This window comes from Nicotiana tabacum, chromosome 4, assembly GCF_000715075.1.
Source record: "Nicotiana tabacum cultivar K326 chromosome 4, ASM71507v2, whole genome shotgun sequence".
Classification (NCBI taxonomy): domain Eukaryota; kingdom Viridiplantae; phylum Streptophyta; class Magnoliopsida; order Solanales; family Solanaceae; genus Nicotiana; species Nicotiana tabacum.
The window spans coordinates 32,743,271-32,755,489 of record NC_134083.1 but is presented as its reverse complement, the minus strand read 5'-3'; the positions used below and the strand labels follow the sequence as shown (position 1 = coordinate 32,755,489).

At 34.6% G+C, this 12,219-nt stretch overlaps 3 protein-coding genes across 11 annotated transcripts; 1 reads left to right on the top strand and 2 right to left on the bottom strand.

Annotated features, from left to right (window-relative positions):
- Positions 1-717: 717 nt before the first annotated feature.
- Positions 718-2,226, bottom strand: LOC107817847 (RING-H2 finger protein ATL46-like). The gene has a single exon (XM_016643736.2). The coding sequence runs from the start codon at positions 1,842-1,844 to the stop codon at positions 891-893; it is 954 nt and encodes a 317-aa protein (XP_016499222.1). The 5' UTR covers positions 1,845-2,226; the 3' UTR covers positions 718-890.
- Positions 2,227-4,435: 2,209 nt separating this feature from the next.
- Positions 4,436-7,375, bottom strand: LOC107817846 (putative inactive receptor kinase At2g26730). Its single transcript, XM_075250751.1, has 3 exons — positions 6,749-7,375; positions 6,097-6,664; positions 4,436-5,285 (listed from the first exon to the last, which is right to left on the bottom strand). Exons 1-3 carry the CDS (start codon positions 7,373-7,375, stop codon positions 4,696-4,698), a joined length of 1,785 nt encoding a protein of 594 aa, XP_075106852.1. The 3' UTR covers positions 4,436-4,695.
- A 1,344-nt stretch (positions 7,376-8,719) lies between these two features.
- On the top strand, positions 8,720-10,612 carry LOC107817848 (membrane protein of ER body-like protein). Of its 9 annotated transcripts, none has more exons than XR_012708356.1 (5): positions 8,720-8,966; positions 9,149-9,235; positions 9,402-9,543; positions 9,772-9,833; positions 9,947-10,612. XR_012708356.1 is itself a non-coding variant. In XM_075251143.1 (5 exons), the coding sequence occupies exons 3-5, from the start codon at positions 9,447-9,449 to the stop codon at positions 10,410-10,412; spliced, it is 618 nt and encodes a 205-aa protein (XP_075107244.1). In that variant the 5' UTR covers positions 8,725-8,962; positions 9,149-9,238; positions 9,402-9,446; the 3' UTR covers positions 10,413-10,611. The 9 variants fall into 9 exon arrangements, 8 of the variants coding, with proteins under 8 accessions (XP_075107244.1, XP_075107245.1, XP_075107240.1 ...); XM_075251143.1 differs by having other exon boundaries at positions 8,725-8,962; positions 9,149-9,238; positions 9,954-10,611; XM_075251144.1 differs by having other exon boundaries at positions 8,725-8,966; positions 9,189-9,238; positions 9,954-10,611.
- The last annotated feature ends 1,607 nt before the right edge of the window (positions 10,613-12,219 follow it).

Genomic DNA, 12,219 nt, shown 5'->3' with positions numbered 1-12,219 from the left:
TGATGGGATCAATTCAATAAAAGAAGGGGAAAAAAAGCAATTCGAGTTAGTCTTGAAACAATTAATTGTATTTTCTCCTAGACTTCCTAGGTAAATTTATTTTATTATTCAACAAGGAGCCACCAGATACTATGCATCTATTGCATGTACTTATACATTTCTACTTTTGTTTATAATATATGTACATATAAATATTTTACCTACATAGTAAGTAATTCTAGAATTAAATAAAAAGGCATTTTTAACTCAGCGGTAGAGTTAAAACTAATAAATTTCATAAAGAATCAAAATATATATGATTCTGACTATTCAATACAGCAGACATATGTTTTGAACTGTAATAAGTAGGCGTTTGGACATAAAATTTGGAGTTAAGTTGAAAAATGGTATTTGAAATTATGTTTGGATATGCATTTCACTAGAAAAAATGTTGCAGTTTTGTGAGTAGGGAAAAAAGTTTTCTGAAAATTTGAATATCTCATTTTCGAAAAATTTTCAAAAACTTGCAAAATTTCATGGACAAACACATTTTTGAAAAAAAAAACCTCATGAACAAACGGGTCCTAAGTCGCGCTTTATATTATATATCTTTGACTTCTTATCCAATATATCCTAGAAGCTGTCAAGCTGCTATGTCAATTAATAATATATGTCCCACCATCTTCACATATATGGTAGAAATTAGAACACACATGCATATAGCTTTCCACAAAAACGTTGGAAATTAATGCATCATCCATATTATTCCCAAGTACATATCTGTAGCTACAATTGTAGTAGTATAAGTTAATCCAATAAAACAAATTTAAAAAAAAGGAATAGAAGAGTATGTAGGCGTTGATTTGTATCTCAACTCTATGTTAAACCAATAATTTTTTTGCACTATATGGTTACACAAACTGAGTTCTGTTTGTAATGGGAATATCAAGATTAAGAGATAGTCCACCAACATTTGTTTCTGAAGAACTTGAGGAATTGCCTTTCTTAGACCAAAGCCAAATCTTTGAAACAGAGAAGCTCTCTCCTTTAGTCCTAGCACTGATCTTTTTTCCTTCTGTAGTAGCCCCAAAATTGTTGTTCTCACACTTCGCTTTGAGAATCTTCACATTGGGCAAAGCTATCTGCAATTCTGAATCATCAACCACATATTGAAATGAACCCATTGAAAAACATCTCCTTGCATTCAAATTGCTGCTACTAATTTCCCCTTGACTTTTGTCTTCATAATTTTCATTCCCTTCATTTACACTTTTGTACTTACCTAATCTAACTGAGAAAACTCTCATTTCTCCAACATTTTCTTGCATGAGTACTCCTGACTTTTGACTGTTTCTAATTCCATCTTCCAAATGGAAATTCCACTGTTCTCTTGACTCATAATTAGAGCTAAACAAGGGGTTTCCAATAGAAATTCCAGAAGTAATTACACCTCTACATAAAGGACAAGTTGAGTTTGATAGGAGCCATGTGTCTATACAATGGATGTGAAAAGCATGGCTACACAAAGGGAGCAATCTGAGTTTGTCATGTTCTGAAAATTCACATAAACAAACAGCACAATCAAATGGCTCCTTCAACCCCATAATATCCTTATACAAAAACACAGGCAAAGTGTCAATGATAGATTGGTCTAAACCAGAATCATGTTGCCGAAAGAGCTGTTGAAGCTGCCTTTGGAGAACTTGGGAACTAGTTGATTCTGGGAATCTATTGGACTGAGAAATTGATGAAAAAGAAGGCATCTTTAAACAATACCTAATCAGAAGATGAAGAAGACCAAAGACGAAGAATAAAACAGCAATAACTACTATTACCAACAGGAAAATTGGGCTGATTCTACTCATGGGTGACAATTTTGTTTTTAAAATTTGCTAGTAAATCTTTCAGAATCCTGACTTCTAACTCTGGTAAGTGAAAAGTGGAGAGGAAGTAGAGCACAAAAGCTTAAAAAGTTTTCAAAATAACATCATTATACTACTACTGACATGCCATTTTCAGAACATCCAAGAAACTTGCTTTATTTGAATAGAAGAATATGTAAAATGAAAACTGCCTTTAAGAGGACTAGAGGTAAAGAGAGTATGAAATAGACAAAAAATGTCCAGAATTAACCAAAAATAGAGGCAGCAAACAAAGATTAACAGAAGGAATAAAAATCTAGAAGTAGCAGTTGACCTACCTCTACCCTGCAGAAGAGAACAATACAGTGTATGGATGGACTTATGTATGTTGGATTTGATAGGTAAAAGATATGGCTATAGAAATATCACCAAAATAAGTGATTTGCTCCCTATTGATAAGTTGCTTGTCAACACTGTGCTTAGATGTGGGCAAAACAGAACAAGAAAAAAGGAAAAGCAAAGTTACTAAAGAAGGGTAGGTTAGGTTTCTATGAGAAAGACAAGGCCTGATGACAATGCTTCCCAGATTATGAATTCAGTTTATGACATAAACTGACTTTTTCAAGGATTGCCACATGTGTCTTTGTCACTGACTGCTGTCCTTTTTGTGTATTTTTAGATGCAATTATCTTATTCCCTGGACAACATTGTCCTCTGTGGCTTAATTGAAACAGCACATAATACTTAGTTCATTTATATCACTTTCTTTGCGTTTTTTAAGGAACTAATTAATGTTTCTACTACTTTTATTTTATACTATTTGAAGTTGCATTCATCACGCAGCCTTGGAACAAAAACTAGCTTTCTAATTAACAACTAGGGTAGTCAAATGTGACAAATCATTGCACTTAATGATTATGAAATCTCCAATTCACATTGCTTTTTCCATCTTCTAGTTTGATAAATATTAGTCAGCCCCACAAAGAATACATGGCATAATTAATTGGTCCACCACTTTGCTTGTGTTCATGTATTATTCCAGTGATGCACATTATTTTCTTCTCCATTGCCTTCTTGTCAAGGCAGTTTTATACTCATCCTGGTAGGTCTACTTACCATATAAACTTTGGCCTTAATTATGCATTTTGGCATCCCTTCTCAATGATGGTCCCGTGATAGAGGGATCCAAAAAAGAAAAAGGTCAGAAAAGATAGGTTGGTAATTGGTAAAGATTCCTTCATTTTAGACTCAATTTCTCCTTTTCTTTTCTTCTCAATAGATAATAATCTTTTTTGTTTAATTTTCTGGTATTCGAAATTGACTAACCGACTAATTTGGATTTGTATCGAGTGAACTTATACATTACTATAATCATCCTTAACCTGAATTGACTCTTTGGAACTATATATGATGACAAAGAAGCGCATGGTATGGACAAGAAATTATACAGTGAGGTGTTTATTTTTTGGTGGTTCCCGCACGCTTTGCCATCTTTGTTAAGCAACAAAATCATTGAAGAAGTTGATTTTAATTTTAACTAATAATGTTGGGCAAGTGGTACTTAATCAAAAGTGATGTTTATTACAGCCCGACCGACAAAGTAGTTGGAAAACTTTATCTGCTTCTTCATTTCGTTCTACTTGCCCAATAGAAAAATCTAGTGATGTTTCTTGGTCAAGATGGATGATCGTTCAAGAACCATTTTAAGGTCTAGTTAGGTAAAATTGAGTTTTACTGGAAATATTCTAAGATCATTAGGTTATCTAGAACTAGAAGAAGCAGTTCACTAAATACTGTGACTTATGAGCTGAGTAGTTGTGGAAATATTTACTCACAATCTAGCTAGATTCTGTGTATAGTTAGTGATTCACATTTAACACATAAATATAACTTGTACCTTTACAGAAGACCTGTTAAAAGCCTTTTTTCTTTGGGGAAAGAGGGGGGGGGGGGGAGGTAACTAGAAGAATTTTGTTGATCTGGAAAAAAAAAAAAGAACACAACTTCAACTAACTACAGGATCGAACTAGCTAGCTTTCTGCATTTCAAGAATGGATACACACACCTCCTAGGGAGACCTGTTAAAGATTATAGTATGTAAATATCTAGTGTTGTTGGAGTTTGATTTTGGAAGTGACGTGCTATAGAAAGCCACAAGTTTTTCAAGCTTTGAAAAGACATAAACTCCATGAATTGAAGTTCTTCTAGAATTTGATAAATCTTCATTTAAAATGCATTCTACAACAAATGATGAGAGTTTCCGATGCTAATAACCTCCAATTTCATTTTGGATTAAGAAACTATAATTGACAATTGTGTAAAATAATCAGTTTTATTGAAGTGATAGTTAGTCATTAGCTGTCACCGTGATTTTTTTAAAATTAAATTACTTTAAACACCCTTATAATATGACACTTGTGGTTGTGGATCAATCCTTTGTATTTTTAAAATTAAGTATTTAAACCCTTGATATTATATAAGCCCATAGTCCATCCTGACGACTCTTGAGGCAAAAGAGACTATACTACTTTCAAAATTAGACACCTAACACCTATATCCTTACTAAAAGAGACACCTAAAACCTATATGATTAGCCATATATTTGTGTACAGTTAAAGGAAACGGCAAAAGAAGAGGAGAATGTAAACCAATATAGTACTGCAAGTCCATAAACCATTCTGATTACAGTTAAGGCAAACGACAGTATGCTTCTATTGGACAAAGACATTCCACATTAAACTCATTGACCCAATCATTTATCAACTCAACAAATCGTCTCCTGTCACCCTGATTAAACACAAAAAATCAAAAGAATCTTTGTTCTTAACAATATACCAGTCCATGTGAATATTAATCAGACCTCACTGCTGAATATGGACAAGGATTTCTCATCGTCTTCCTTAACAGAATTGATGATTAAAGCAACTTCCTTCATGTTTGGCCTTGAATCTGGTGATGGATTTATGCATTTGATAGCTACTTGCAACAGATTGATCATTCCTTCTTCATTTGCAGCATCTGCAATGAGCGCCTTGTCGAAAACTTCACCACTCCATTCCTCTCTAACCACTGAATTTACCCACCTAGCCAAATCATTTCCACTAGCCTGAACAGGCTTACCTGTGAGCAATTCAAGAAGAATCACTCCAAAACTATAAACATCCATCTTGAAAGCGTTACGTGCACTAATTGTGACCGAATCATCTTCTCTGATGTTGTTATCACTTTGAGCAACAAATGACTGGTGTTCATTGTTGACCATTAGACCATACTCGCTGATACAGGCTTCCATGTTTTCGTTCAGCAAAATGTTGGTGGATTTCAAGTTTCCATGAGGAATATCATCATTCTGAAGGCCTTCATGCATGAAAGCTAAGGCCTTAGCTACAGTGGCTGCAATTCCTAATCTGCTTGCCCAGTCGAAAATTTGGTTGCCCTGAGATGCTGAAATGGACAGTTATGCAGTAACTTTACCATTCCATATTCATTTTCTATGTATGATGTACAAACTTGTTACCACATTATTTTTTATATAGGAAAAAAGCTGATGCGCTGACATTATTGTATGATCTAGGTTCAGAATTTAGATTCCAATGTAAACATGACCATATCTCACGACTTAAACAAATAATTAGCGCTTGTTTGGCTTTTTGGTTGAAAGTATTAGATAAGCATGGAGTGCTGAAACTAATTTTTATAAATAAATAATTATGTATCTGGATAAAAGTCCTAACACTGATAATAAACAGATAGATATATTTGGTAAGAAGTATTAATATGCATTTTTGTTTAAATGACTAAAATGCAGTTAAGCTGTATATAAAATAAAAAGTATATTTACAAGTAGAAGGACATATAACGGAGAAGGAACGGAGAGGGAGTTAAGGGTTTTGTTTTTGGAAGGGTATTTAGCGGATTACAAAAGATAAAAAGTAACAACTTTGATCAAACCAAAAGTATTTATAATTAAGCTGAAATGTTGTAAGTTTTTTTTTCTGTATGGCATTTCAATGATTTTGGCTTATAAGCATTTTGTTATTTATCAAATTGTGGTTGACTTGAGATTTTGACTTAGCTGGACCCTGAATCTGGAGAGTGAACTATAGTTCTACATTTAACATATTCCTTTACTGTAACCAATTCCAGATATGTCTTGTAGGGGTGGCCTATTACTCTTGTTGGGCTTTGATTTGAGTCCAAGTGAGAATTGATTTATTAGAAGGGAAAAGAAGTTTGGCACAAATAATAAACTTACAATGGAGATGCTTGAAGAGACTGCCATTCTGCTGGTACTTGTAAACTGTTAGCTTCTCTTGCTTGGAACTGTAGAAGGCAATAAGGGGTAACATATGAGGATGCTTCATTTGATGTATTCTATGCATCCTCTTCTTGAAATCATCTTTTGAAATATTCCATCCCCTTATCCTCTTTACTACCAATGTTACTCCTCCATCAGCTTCTACCTTGTAAACACTTCCATGTCTTCCTTTCCCGATCAGTTCAGCAGGAGCTCGAAGCAAATCCTCGAATCTCAATTTGTTAGCCATAGGACTTGAAAGGATTTCAAAAGATGCTGAGAACATTGAGTTTTCTGGAGATGTTATTGAATATTCTGACCTGTTTCCAGGAGCCTTTGACTCACCAGAGCTAGTGTTCTTGTTCTGATCCTTTAGAGCAGTACTCTTGCTCTTTTTCCTCCTAATGCACTTAAAAAGCTTTAATGCAAGTAGAAATATTATAATCAGTCCAAGAATAGCATAGCCAAGATAGATAAGGTATGATAATTTTTTCTTCTTAGCAACTGAAGGAGGAGGTGGCGATGGCTATGGTGGACATGTGTTTGACAATGGCACTCCACATAATCCAGGATTACCCAAAAAACTGTTGGAATCAAAATGGTCCTTGACATCAGGAACTGGACCAGTTAAATTATTGTAGGAGACATTGAAATCTACAAGATTGGAAAAATCAAATTTTGGTATTTGCCCTGTTAGCTGGTTTCTTTCTGCCAAAAAAGTTAGCAACCCTGATATTCTTGACATATCAGGTAGCTGCCCTGAGAAGGCATTGTCTGAAACAACAAACCTTTTCAAATTATTTAATCGCGAAAGAGAGCTTGGTAAATTGCTTGTTAATTTGTTCCTACGCAGATACAAGTGTGTGAGACGCCTGCAGTTTGATATTTCTTGTGTTAAAATGCCAATAATTTTGTTCTCATTCAAGCTTAGTACAGCAAGGGAAGTAGCCTCACAGACAGAAGCAGCATCAAGAATTCCAGTGAGATTCTTCTGATCAAGAACGATATGTTGCACATGTTGCATACCTGAATCACAAGTTATCCCCTCCCATTTGTTGGTACAGGGATCAGATGATAAATTCCATCCAAAGTTTACATCTTTTGAGATGTTTCCAAGAGAAATCTCGTTCATGAACTTGACCAATGCTTGCCTCACTTCGAAAGTCTCTGAATTTGCCAGTACTAGCAACACGTGAAAGAATATGCTCAAGATTACCCATCTTGTAACTGGAATCATTTCTGGTGGAAGGGACTAAAGAAGGTGAAATCTCTTTTAGCATCTACTTCTTCAATATGTAGAGAATTAGAGATGAAATGATGGGTAATTAGCATTTTTGCTAAAAAAGTATGAATAAGGTAGCTAAAGCTAAAAAGGCCGGTTGGCTGATTCTGCAAAGACATGGTCAATATAGAGCAGACTCAATCATAACAAAAAAAAAACAGATGATCTAACAAGAATTGACGACAGAAGGAGAAAGTGTTAAAAATATAGAAGGCCGGCAAAATCTATCAAAGATTTGCATGGTTCCTCCTTGTAAGTTTGCTTCTGAGTAGATGCATTACTATAGAGATTAAGAATGATCCAAGTGGTCCTTTTCTTATGCATCACTACGACTAACATTCTAAAAGGTTCAAAGCGCTTCACGATAACAAAGTTATTTTCAATGACTTTTCCCACCTGCTATATACCACTTGTATCAATAGAAGAATACATAGAACACTACAACGTTACAAAAATAAGACTGTTTACTTAGTTACTTTTCTGTATTATATGTACATGTGCATCCCTCAGCTAAAACGTGCAGGAAATTTTGTTCCTCTCTTCTTCCCACTATCTCATTGAATGCTTAATGATTGCTCCAAAGAGGAAGCAACAAATAACTTACTCTCAGGGAAAATGAGTGTAAAAGAAAATGAGAACCAAATCGATGAATGCTAATTAAGAGTCCGGAACACTTGTGAAGTCAGCTCCAGGCGTTACATCATCTGAATCTTTCATACGGTTCAATAATCCAGATAATGGTTTCTACTGTTCAAAACTTCAAATAATCAAAAGCTTACCCCACAATAGTCACACGAGAATGCAAATAACAATAGTATAAAGAATTAATCATTATGAGAATGCTTATTTTAAGTTTTAAAGGTTGAAATTCAGAATAAAGTGGCTGCTATGACTGAATGTTCATCAGAAATTCGAGAGCTAGTCGGTGGAAAGAGATCAGCAAAATAGATCTCATTGGGTCCAAATGATCAAACCCTTTAACAAAGTTTGAGGCAAGATCAAAGCTCTGATTCTATAAAATCTCAAATAAAAGTACTTATAAAGATTTTAAAAAGGTATTAAAGAGAAACTGTATCAACAACCCATTTGGCTTTGTTCCTCAAGACATTCATAATTGTCGTCATGGGTGAACCCCACACCATGTCTCTCTTCAATCTGGTGAAAAATGGGGGTGACAAACAATTTGTCGGACACGTGGCATTCAAATAGGATCTCATATACAAGTTTTTTACCTTTCACGTGCTTGACTTTGTTGTTCTCTAAGCTTGATAGCCGTTTTAGGGGGTAATAATTCCACTTTTTACAAATTAAAGTGTGTAAGTACCTGCAAAGAAAATCCGTGTAAAAAGGATTTCTCGTGCAAGTTTAGGGTAAATTAAAGTATATATAAATTAATCCTATTTAAATGAACAACCAATCAGTGGCTGTGTATCTAACAAATTTCCACATATGTTCAATATCTCTTGTTTCCTGTATGCATGTTTCAGATTCAGGCTCTCAATCATATGCTTTCTGCGCTTTTAAATCGTCCTTCTACACTCAGTATGTAAGTTGTTTTAAACATGTAACCACTTTCTCGTGTGACTAGTGAAGTTGTTTAATAACTGATTTAATTACAGCTGAACCATTTGAAAGAAGCAATGGTTTTAAAGATAGTAGATATTTTCTTTGTTCTTCAGTACTTGATGTGGATTTTTGTACTTTATGTGATACTATAAAACTGATCAGAAGGATGCTTTGATCTGCATTGGTTATTTGGGAAGCGAAGGTAGCATATCAAATTATTCACAGATAAAGGCAAAGTGACTAAGCCAGGTGGTGTTAATTTGTACAATATTTTCTTGATTTTGTTGTTTCTTTTCTTTCTGTTGACTGAAATCTAGATGCATACAGTAATACAATCATTGGAGGTTCCTTTAGTATATTTGATCAAAATTGCACAAATAATTTATAGATCTTCCTTCAAATCTGTGAATTCCAGCGTGATACAAAATCCAGTACTTCTAGTTAAAGTGAACGAAAATCAATGGAGATCGTAAAAAGCCTAGTATATGGAGGTTTAATAGAGTCAATTACAAGCTTAGTTGTGATTTTCTCCGCAGCTGCTTCCGACGCTGATACACGTAAGTCTTTGAGAACTTTGTGTTTAATTCTTCAATCTCTGCTCGTTTGGTTGGTTAGTCTAATGGTAATCTTGGAGATATTTCTGTGAGAGATATAAAATATCAAAAGGATTATCTTTTGACTTTAATAATTAGAAGCATTATCCTAGATCAAGGGTATTAAATTTTAGCTCTCCTAAAATCTTGACAGAATATGATATGGCTTATAGAGTTTTGTTGATACTGCAGTGAAGATCCTAACTATTGGAGTGGCAAATTGGATAGGTGGAGTTTTTATCATTTGTCAGAATGTGAGTATTCCTCAATTCTAGTTCAACTCTACAGTTGGTAACTGTCTTTTGCCATCCTTTCTCCTTCTGCATCAGTTCTTGCATCTTAATCCTTTTCTTGAATCACATGTAAGCTTGCAGTTGATGGACTTGAAAATTAATTTTACCGGAGTAGGTTCCAATTTAAGTAATCAAAGCGATCAATACCAAGAGCTACTTGGCCAAAAAGAGCATTTCCTACTTCATGCAACTGTTGCCCTGATATCATATTTTACCTTTGGCCTTGTTCCACCAGTAGTATATGGCTTCACATATCTTAAGAGTGATAACAAAGACTGCAAGCTTATAGCAGTTGCAATCGCTTCTTCTCTGTGCATTATCATGCTTGCTACTGCAAAGGCTTATACTCGAGGAGCAAACAAGTTCAGTAAATACGTCAAGACTGTCCTATTCTATGGTATAGCTGCAAGTATGGCCTCAGGTGTTGGTTATGTAGCAGGCCATTTCGTTAAGAGGCTCATGGATAAATTAGGTTGGTTTGAGAAAATCCAACCTGGTCATTCTATTGACATCTTTTGCAGTGATACCTACCTATTGTAAAATCTTCTTATGTTCGCACCCATGTTTTGTAAGTTTTGAGAACCTATAAGAATGAGTGTGTTTTCTTGTAAATTTCAACTGAGAAATGAGCTTTTTCTGCACCAAAACTCTTTAGTCCCTGCAGTGTGATGTTACGATGATAGTTGTAGCCCTGTTTCTGTGAATCATACATATATTGGCCTAAAGAAACCTCAACTTTTCTTGCTTTTATAAGCGAGGATGAGTCGTTCTTATTGACATTTACGTAGTTTTGTTGTCTGTAAATCCTGTAGGCCTCACCTCACTGAGAGCTTAAAGTGTGCAGCTCCACCAAACCTCTTATGTCCACAACCTAAGATAAGAAAGTACTCACCCTAATACCCAATCCAGATAAATTAATATGGAACCACAATGAATATGTCTTTTCATTCAATGTTTTCAACAGATAAATTACTGTGCAGGTTCTTTTACAGAGAGATTATTGCATGGTTCATAACTACTATCTAAGTTTTCCAAGAATTGATGAGTCATTAACATGGAACCTCTTATTATTGCACAAAAGGAATGGTATCACAAACTTCTGCTATCTCTACCTGTGTTTTTCCTTTCTTTGTTCTCTTTTTTGTCCTTTTTTTTTCTTTCTCCCTCTTTTTGTAGTTCTTCTCTAGACTCTTGAATCATGAAATTGAATCAATAGGATTCTAATCTCAGGAGAGATAGCAATAATTGGCTTTTGAATTAATATATAGGTAGCTCGATCTGCAGGACACTTGCATGAAAAAATGGACTTAACAAGTACTATGCACCAATACATAGAGAGTAAAATAAGGATATTTAGTTAATATTTTGAAGTATTCAATCACAGTTAATATAACTGTCAATCCATGAGTAGGGTTGAGAATCCCAAATTCTAAGAAAACTTGCAAGAGAGCTGTATTATCAGTATAAGGAAACAGAGAAGTTTTAAATAATTCAAACATTCATTTTGAGGGGGGAAAACTTTGTAACATGTCAAAGTACGAAGGTACATTATAAATTTCAATTGAACACAAAAGTGATTTTATGTCGTAATGCTATGTGTTTTCTGATGAAATTACCATAATGAGATTCTTACAAATAAAAAACTACTACTAATTAAACCTCGAAAGCAAAATAGGCTATAATTTAAGATGTTCGCGCTCGCGGTTGATCAGATGCTTAGCTAGCATGATGATTATCTGGTGATGAAGAGAAAATTAAAAGAGATTGCAAAACATGAATTTGCAGCTTTAATTGCATAATGTAATTAGCAGTTTGAAGAAGCAGTTGATGAGAAGGTAGTTGTCTAGCGCCTGGGATTAGCCTTTGCAGCTTCACCACCTTGTCTTGCTGCTGTTGAAGATCATCATTTAAAACACAGCTCATTCTTGATCTTCTCCTCCCCCTAATTTTCATTGTTTTCTTTGTTGATTTCATGAGTACCCTTTCTACGCCTAGCCTTTTTCTGTAACCCATAATTTCTAGCTTGCTTTTGGTTCATACAAACTCAAAGGAACAGCTAGTGTATATATAGACACAAAAGTATTAATACAGAGTTGGCACAACATGTGTTTAATCTATGGCGCATGTAAACTCATGCATGTGAATATGTGATGGCTTTGGTGTGACACACAGGTCGACTCATATGCCTGGCCTACTTTAACAGCAACGTACTTAGCAACATAGTTTCATCTGTGGTTCTGTTTTCTTTTTACATATCTCATTGAGTTTAAGTTTGTATGGCCAACAGTGGGTCAATATAAAAAATTTTAAGTTACAATAACATGTAACTTTCTATAGTAAACATGAT

Bases quoted from the DNA above. Each gene is read 5' to 3' on its own strand.
- LOC107817848 (XM_075251143.1), top strand. From the start codon at position 9,447: ATGGAGATCGTAAAAAGCCTAGTATATGGAGGTTTAATAGAGTCAATT. The intron at 9,544-9,771 runs GTAAGTCTTTGA...TTGATACTGCAG, and splicing joins TGCTTCCGACGCTGATACAC to TGAAGATCCTAACTATTGGA. The intron at 9,834-9,953 runs GTGAGTATTCCT...GTAAGCTTGCAG, and splicing joins TTTTTATCATTTGTCAGAAT to TTGATGGACTTGAAAATTAA.
- LOC107817846 (XM_075250751.1), bottom strand. From the start codon at position 7,375: ATGATTCCAGTTACAAGATGGGTAATCTTGAGCATATTCTTTCACGTG. The intron at 6,665-6,748 runs GTCAAGGACCAT...TGTCCACCATAG, and splicing joins TAACTGGTCCAGTTCCTGAT to CCATCGCCACCTCCTCCTTC. The intron at 5,286-6,096 runs GTAAGTTTATTA...TGTCCATTTCAG, and splicing joins TCTCTTCAAGCATCTCCATT to CATCTCAGGGCAACCAAATT.
- LOC107817847 (XM_016643736.2), bottom strand. From the start codon at position 1,844: ATGAGTAGAATCAGCCCAATTTTCCTGTTGGTAATAGTAGTTATTGCT.